Genomic DNA, 8361 nt, shown 5'->3' on the forward strand with positions numbered 1-8361 from the left:
TGGGCCCTGGGCTATAGAACACTGCGTGTCCACTGTTCCTGCACAGAAGATCCACACGGTTTCAGGAGCCTCAGTTACTCCGTCTGGTAGTGTGGAAGTAATGGTGAGCTGAGTGACAGGGTGGTGAGGTAATCTGGGCTGTCAGGAGTGGAGGATACAAACACGAATATGACAATTTTCACGGTGCACTTCCCATGTGTTTATTTGTCATGATACAATGGGCCACACTCAGAAGTTGAGGGCTAGAAGGGTGCCTGAGAGAAGACTGCAGTTGTTAAATCAATCAACACTTATGTATATTGTGGAACTAGGTGCAACTGAGAGCCGCATCCCAGCCTCAAGACGTCAATGGCTCCCAGAGCATCACAGGGTTGAAAAAGGGAATAGATGCTTATACGGATAAGCTGACAACCCAATAGCAGCAGTGTGAAATGTTCTGAGAACTCTTATAAGGGATCTAAATATTCCTGATTTACACCACAAAGATATCTAACTAGTGGGTGTTGGGGAAAACTATCTCTGTAATCCACGTATCACATGCCTTTTTCCACCTTTCTCTGAATCATACAGGACTGGCCTCTGAATATTGACATAGATGAATGACAGGTCTGATCTAGTCAGGCAGTGACTCCCTTCCTATCAGTTATATAAATCCAAGACTGTTTTTGTTTTGTTTTGATTTTATTTGTTTTGTTTTGCTTTGTTTTGTGTTATTTAACCTTCTCTACAGTGATGGAAGTCTCTAGACTTCCATTAAAAATATCTCATTAAAAATTACATTGTCTTGTTCTTTTTGCTTTCAGGAGGAAAAAGTGAAAGCTCTTTGAAGCTCTCCATTACATTATGTCAGTTGTCAATGACACCAAATTCAACTCTGCTGTGCTTATTCTCACTGGGATACCTGGGCAGGAAGACATCTATCTCTGGATTGCTATCTGCTTCTGTGTAACGTACACTATTTCAGTACTAGGAAATTCCACTATTCTCTTCATTATAAAAACAGATCCAAGCCTCCATGAGCCCATGTACATTTTTCTTTCCATGTTGGCCATCTCAGATATTGGTTTAACCATAGCCACCATGCCAACAGTACTGGGCATATTCCTGTTTAACTGCAGAGAGATCATCCTCGGTGCCTGTTTTACCCAGCTCTTTGTCATCCACTTGCTTCAATGCACTGAATCTGCCATCCTCCTGTTGATGGCCTTTGACCGCTTCATTGCAATCTGTAACCCACTGAGATACACTTCAATCTTAACCCTGCCTAGAATACAAAAGATGGGTCTGGTGTTTGTACTAAGAGGAGCGGTCGTAATACTTCCACTCCCCATTCTTTTGAAACGTTACCAATACTGTCAAGTGGGTGTCCTCTCACATTCCTACTGCCTGCACCAGGATGTCATGAAGCTGGCTTGTTCAGATATCCAAGTCAACATTGTGTATGGCTTGTTTGCTAAATTCATAACAATGAGTTTGGACTCTGTGTTCATCTTCCTCTCTTATGTGATGATCCTCAAAAACGTGCTGAGTGTCATGTCCCCCAGAGAGTGCCTGAAGGCGCTGAACACCTGTGTCTCCCACCTTTGTGCTGTCCTGCTCTTCTACACCCCAGACATCAGTTTGTCTGTGATACACAGATACGGAAAGGGGTCTTCTCCTTTGCTTCATATTCTCCTGGGGTATATGTCCCTGGTGTTCCCGCCCCTGCTGAACCCAATTGTGTATTGTGTGAAAAGCAAACACCTTCGTGTGAGGATAATCAGGGTGTTCTCCAAGTGAAATGTGACTTCATTACATGGCTTCAGTGCTGGTGACACGGGTGACAAAGAATACCAGCCACAGACAGTTATTCACTCCTGGATGCTTACATCCACAATAACAACAGCTAATGACCTCTACTCTGTAGAGAGGTCTGAATGGGATTTAAGACCTGTAGTAGAGGGGAGGGGCTGATCAGGGATGACAGTGCAATGACCAGGGCAGGTTGCAGCATTTACAAAGTGACCCTTCTTGTGGAGAGTCAGATAGCCAATGGGATGGTGGCCCATGAAGAGCCATTTCTGTGTCTGCTCCAACCTCAGAACTCCTGTTCGTACAGTCTATTAAAGGAAAGAATGTTGATGTGGCTCTCAGGTACACTAGTTTGTCCCATCCTGAGCTCTCTGCATCCTCCATGACCCATGACTGCTGCATGAATAGGGCACAGGGAGTGTGCAAGGGGCATCGACATGCACCCATGCTCTGTGCTCTCAGCCAGGTGCTTGTGATGGAGTTGTGTCTTGGCTTATGTCACCAGTGTAGTGTCTGACATCGCTCAGTCCAGTGATGATAACTGTTCCATGTGTGTGCCCAACCCCCGTATGGTGCAATGGCTCTGCACAGATACACAGTACAGCAGGCTCTGAGAGGCCCCACCAAACAACATAAAATCAGGTAAGAGATGAAGGCCTCTAACCCAAGTTTACTGTCAACAAAGCATGGGTCCTAGCTGTCCAGATCAGAAGTCTACATTTATGCTAAGAGATACAATCATTCCAACAGACTCAGCTCAGTCACTTGTGGGATCTCCATTGCCCACTAAACTGGACAAGGACAACTCACTTAGGTTACATGTTTATGCACAGAAACAGACAGGTTATGTATTAGGGTGCCAGCCTTTGACATTACCGAGCTACCTCCTTGTATATGGTGGTAGATCAGAATTTTCCTCTCTATCATGAAATAATTTTTGACCTTTTCCTGTGTGTGCATCTATACGTCCCTGTTATTTCTGGGGAGGATGCTGATACCAGGATGTCTCATTACCATGCCTCTGGAATGTGTTTGTGGCCTGTATCTAGTACCTCTTGGATATGAGTGTTTCCGTCACATCTGTCCTCTTCTTGCCAAGACCTGCAAGCATGGCCTGCCTCTGGCTCACAGTTTCACTGGGCTTTATATTAGCAAAGTCCTGTCCCTGGTTCTCTCAGCCTCACACCAGGCCTGTGATATATGGGCTGAAGTTTTAGGCTCTCTTTTTGCTACAGACAGCAGCCCCCGCTTTGGTTCCCTGTTGATGGATCTGCACACAACACACCTGCAGGCCTCTCTCCACACCAAGGCAGAGCATCTCCACATGTGAGAGTGAACCTCTGATGCTCAAAATGACATGATGAGAGACTCAGGCTCTGATTCCCTCCGCTTTTACTTTGTTTGCGCTGGCCCAGCTTCTGGGAAAGGGCTGGAATGTTCAAAATCTGTCCAAATACGGCACAATTTGCCCCAGCATGTCTCATTCAGTGCAGTGTGACCACCATTTCCAAAGACAGAAGGAGGATATAGGCAGAAGCCTACTCCCCTGCATGAACCCCCACCCCTTGACTTCTCCCATGAAGTCACATCCTCTCCTCCTCTCTTCCCCTGAGCCCCGCTCCTCCGTCCCATCTCTTATCTCAAAACCCCACCGCCTCCTATTTACCTGAGGCTCCACACTCTCCCTAGCCTCCACAAATGTTTTCAGTTCTTTTTCAAACCATGTTAAAGCGCTGGCATTCACAACATCCTTTGCCAGGGAGTTTCAGGCTTGACTGTGCTTGGTGTGAAGAAATCTGTCTGTTTTAATCTTTGTGTTAGTTTTGTTTTGGTGACTCCCTAGTTCTTTCGTTATGGGAAGGATGCATAATTTCTGTCATAGTCCCAATTCAGCCATCTCTTTTCAAATCTGCAAAGCCATAGTCTTTTTTTTACTTTTTGCTCATATGACAGCCATTTCATAACCCTAATCATTTGTGTTACCATATACCGAACTTTCTTTAATTTCAGTATGTCTTTTGGAGAGGGGTTATTCAAGATGTGGACATACCATGTATTTATAAGAGGTAATAAAATATTTTATGTCTTCTCATGTACCCCTTTCTTCATGACTCCCAATATTCTGTTCACTTTTTTGGCTGCCGCTTCACCTTGAGAACTATCAGCGAGCTATCAGCAATGGTTGTAAGATCTGTCCTTTGAATGATAACAGCTAATTTAAACCCTTCCATTTTATATGTATACTTGGGATTATATTTCCCATTGTGTAGCACTTTGCATTTATCAACGTTCATTTCATCTGCAAGTTTGCTGCCCATTCACCCAGCTTTTTAAAATCCTTTTGAAGGTCTCCACAGTTTGCTGTTGTTTGGGCAGATGATGCATAAAGATCTGTGGGTGTTACTGAAGTGCTAACACATTTGAAATACAGTCACCACTAAGTCTACTTAAAACAAGCAGGATTATCAGCAACAATCACAAAGGTGTAGAGACAATGGTTGTGATATATCAGGCAGCTGTCACATATCTAACCTCTTACAACAAAATGAAATAGCAGAAATGTAGCACTCTAAAGACTAACGAAAATATTTATTTGGTGACGAGCTGCATTTCTGCTGTTTTGTTTTGTTTGAATATAGACTAACGTGACGACTTCTCTGTTACTCCACAACCAGCTCAGTTAGGTAGGCTTTGCTCTAGAGATACAGGAACAGAGCTGGCCCAGCTTTTGCTCTTTTGGGAAGCCAAAGAGCTCTGGGGACCCACCCTATCTTCCCTGTGCCTCTGAGAGCATTTTCCATCATTTTGGCCATATCCCATGGAAATAGCCTTTGGTGAAAGCTGTGCGAGCCTGGCCCCAGTCACCCTAGTGCTCAGCCATACTGCTCAGCTGTGTCCATGTTGCAGGTCAAAGTGTGAAGCTGACCTTTGCCCTCAGAGTGCTTTCTCCCAGCTAGACCATCTAAAATGAGGTCCCCTGGCCACTGCTCTATTGCTAGTTAGTTAAACCATTTTGATTATTCCAAACTGTGTAGGTGCCAGTACACACCCCTCTTTTACTTTGCCTTTCCTTTCAAAGCCTTCAGAGGGGTTTCCTTCAAATTGCATTGTGCTTTGCGTATTGCCCTGGTCATCACTGGGAGATATTTTTGGAGGTGTTTGATTTTTCAAAGTTTGCCTGGATCTACTAATTATGTCAGAAGCTTCGGTCAGGTCAACAAAGGCAATAAAAAGTTTTTTTTCTATTGTCTCCTGTAGTGTCTGGAATATACTTTTCAGTCCTTTTCAGCTATCCATTTTTAAATGTAGAAGGTGATGTACGTCTTTATACACGATCTGGTGGTCAGCTCCTCCACCTGGCCAGACTGACAGCGAAGGTAAAGATGTGAAAAGTTTCTTTTATGCTAGTGAGGCTGCTCGTCTCGCGCAGTGGTGCTCACATACAAGAACCCATAAATTGCCTCCAAGATGCACTTTGAACTTTTGCATTCATCATTAGCATGAAAAAGGCAGTAATCACGGGGCCAGGCCAGTCTCCCATTACTCTCAGTGAAAGCAATCCTCAAACAGTGAGCTCATTTTATTACCTTGGAATTATTCTTAATGGAACTCGTGATTGGATGATCAGTTGGACATATATATTAGACATATATATTAGAAAGCAGCTTTGGTTGCCTCATGAAATGAGCATGGAAGATCACGAAGCCTCCATAGTCAGCATTCTCCTTTACAGCAGCAAGAGATGGACTTCATGTAGCAGACAAGAAAACAGATTCAATAGTTTCCATTTGTAGTGCCTGAGATCCAGGACCTGACAAGATATAGTCACTGAAGAAGTGCTAATGAGGGCACAAATCTCCAGCCTGATAGCACGACGGTCTTAGTTGGTTAGAGGGATGACAGGCCCAGCCACATTTGTTGCTGTGTCAGCAGAATGCTCCTGGTTCTGCAGGTAGTAGTTATGGCAAGAAGCCGTTATAGGGGAAGCAGCACCATGCTCCTGCTGAAAAATGCTTCAGAGTTAGGGAGAACTGTCTGCCTTTGAATCCTAGGCTCTGCTTATCTCAAAAACACACAGCCCTTTGTAAAGCAGCTGCCCTCACTTCTTGCCCTTATGCAGTCTGACTCCAGCAACAGGGAACCTACTGGAGCAGACCCAAACCTACCACTCTCATTACCAGAAGTTTCTGGATGTGTGGTGCTATATCTGTCTAGAGAAAATAATTCAAACACAAGTCACTCCTGGCCAACAAGCCTGTTAGACAGGTAACTACCTAGTGGGAATATGGGTTACACTTGCAATGACTTACTCTCTTCCTGGAGTACTTAAACCAAGAACCCCCTTTGGGTGGTCACATTAATGGAGTCTTTTCCAGAACATGAAGTGTCCTATTCCACAGCTTTGTTCTCCTTGACTCAGGACCCCCACCACGCTGCTTGCTGGGGTCAATGTTGGTTCCCCTTTCCCATGAGGGTGGCATGCCTTGGATGGTGGGAACACAGGTTAAGGGCTGGGCAGGTGGAACTGGCCCAACTTACATCCTGTTGGGAAGCCAACAAGCTTTTGGGGCCCAGCCTAGTTTCTCTGTGTCTCTGAAAGCTCCACCTTCAAGCCTGGGTAGGGAGCGGTGTTTGGCAGGAAGATGGGGAGCAGGATATGGGTCTTGACGGGTACAGGAAAAGCTGTGCAGGAAGCCAGGGAGTGGATACAGAGTCGATGGGGTTCCTGTATGCATTCCACTTGTGCCCTTTGAAAATGTGGTCACCCTAATCTGAATGGACTGGACTGGGCTGGGACAGGACCTGGAATGTCCTCTGTGAGAGAGAGAAAACATCTGTTTCCACTCTTTTGCATTGCCGGGGACACATGACTGGAGGGCCATGCGGGTGGAATCAGAGCCTGAGTCTCTTGCTAGCACATCTGCCTGTCACTCTCTCTCACACAGTCTGCTGTGGCTCGGGGGTGTGGAGTAGGCTTAGCAGGAGTGCTGTGTATACAGATATCAGTGGGGTTCCCTGAATGGCTTTTCATGTGGCTCTAGCATTAGTTATATCTCTGAGATGACTCCATCACAAGCACCTGCCTGAGGGCCTAGAGGTGTCTATGCCCCTTGAATAGCCACCTGTCCACAGCTGGTGCATCCCTCATGCATGATGCAGAACCCAGCATGCTCAGGAAGAACCAAGACTGCCACTGTATAACAGCCCTGCAACTCCCCTCTTAGTCTGTGGATGCTTTACTGGAGACAGGACAGTGACAGGCCAGGTGTGAAACAAGGTCCACATACCTTCCTTTCATTGCTATATTGAGAGAAATACTGAGGTCAGGGCAGCTAATAATATGGCTCCTGATGGGACAAGATCCAACTAGTCCCCTGGCTCTTCACGAACAGTCACTTTGTAAATGCTGCTGCCTGTCCTGGTCAACTTCCCCCACCCCTGGGTGCATGTTCCACTCTGAAATCCAGCTCTCCCATTGGTCCAGGCTCTACAGCTCATCTGAACCTCTCTTCAGTGGAGATCAGAAGCTCATGACATCTCAGATGTGAGGGCCACAGAGGACAGAGGTGCACAGGGTCCATATTTGTCATCTCCCTCATCACCAAACCTGGATCCAATTGATGAACTAAAACTTCACTTGACAAACAGTCTGACTATCCTCACATGAAGATGTTTGCTTTTCACGCTGTACACAATTGGGTGCATGAGGGGTGGGACCAGAAGGTAAACATATCCCAGGAGAAACTGCAACAAGTGAGAAGAGCTATTCCCAAATCTGTGTATCACAGACAGGCCAATCATTGGGATATAAAAGAGCAGGACGGCACAGAGGTGGGAGACACAGGTGTTCAGAGCCCTGAGACTCTTCACTGGGGATGCGATGCTGAGCACCTTTTTGAGGATCATCACATACGACAGGAAGATGAGCAGTGAGTCCAACCCCACTGTGGAAACTATTATGAACAATCCATAGATACTGTTGACTTTGGTATCAGAACAAGCCATCTTCATGACATCCTGGTGCAGGCAGTAGGAATGGGAGAGGACATTGGCTTGACAGTATCGGAACTGTTTCAGGAGAAAGGGGACTGGCAATACAACAGCCACCCCTCTCATCACACACACCAGTCCCATCTTGGCTGTTCTCTGCAGGGTTATGATGGAAGCATATCTCAGGGGGTTATAGATTGCAATGAAGCGGTCAAAGGCCATCAACAGGAGTATGGAGGATTCAATAAATGAAAGTGAATGGATGAAGAAGAGCTGGACAAAGCAGGTGTTGAGACTGATTTCACTAGAATTAAACAGGAAGACACCCAGTGTTGTTGGCATGGTGGCTATTGATAAGCCAAGGTCAGTGATGGCCAACATGGAAAGGAAAATGTACATGGGCTCATGGAGACTTGGGTCTGTTTTGATAATGAATAGAATGACTGCATTCCCCACCATTGAAATAGCATAAATAAGGCAGAAAAGGATAGAAATCCAGACATGGATGGCTTCATGCCCAGGTATCCCAGTGAGAAGGAACACTGCAGATCTGAATTCGGTGTTATTAACAGCTGCCAT

General features: G+C 45.7%; 2 protein-coding genes across 2 annotated transcripts; one reads left to right on the forward strand and one right to left on the reverse strand.

The window, feature by feature from the left end:
* Window positions 1-843: 843 nt before the first annotated feature.
* Window positions 844-1779, forward strand: LOC142003003 (olfactory receptor 51G2-like). The gene has a single exon (XM_074979592.1). The coding sequence runs from the start codon at window positions 844-846 to the stop codon at window positions 1777-1779; it is 936 nt and encodes a 311-aa protein (XP_074835693.1).
* Window positions 1780-7425: 5646 nt separating this feature from the next.
* Window positions 7426-8361, reverse strand: LOC142002997 (olfactory receptor 51G2-like). Its single transcript, XM_074979580.1, has one exon. The coding sequence runs from the start codon at window positions 8359-8361 to the stop codon at window positions 7426-7428; it is 936 nt and encodes a 311-aa protein (XP_074835681.1).

Source organism: Carettochelys insculpta, chromosome 1 (genome assembly GCF_033958435.1).
Source record: "Carettochelys insculpta isolate YL-2023 chromosome 1, ASM3395843v1, whole genome shotgun sequence".
NCBI lineage: Eukaryota > Metazoa > Chordata > Testudines > Carettochelyidae > Carettochelys > Carettochelys insculpta.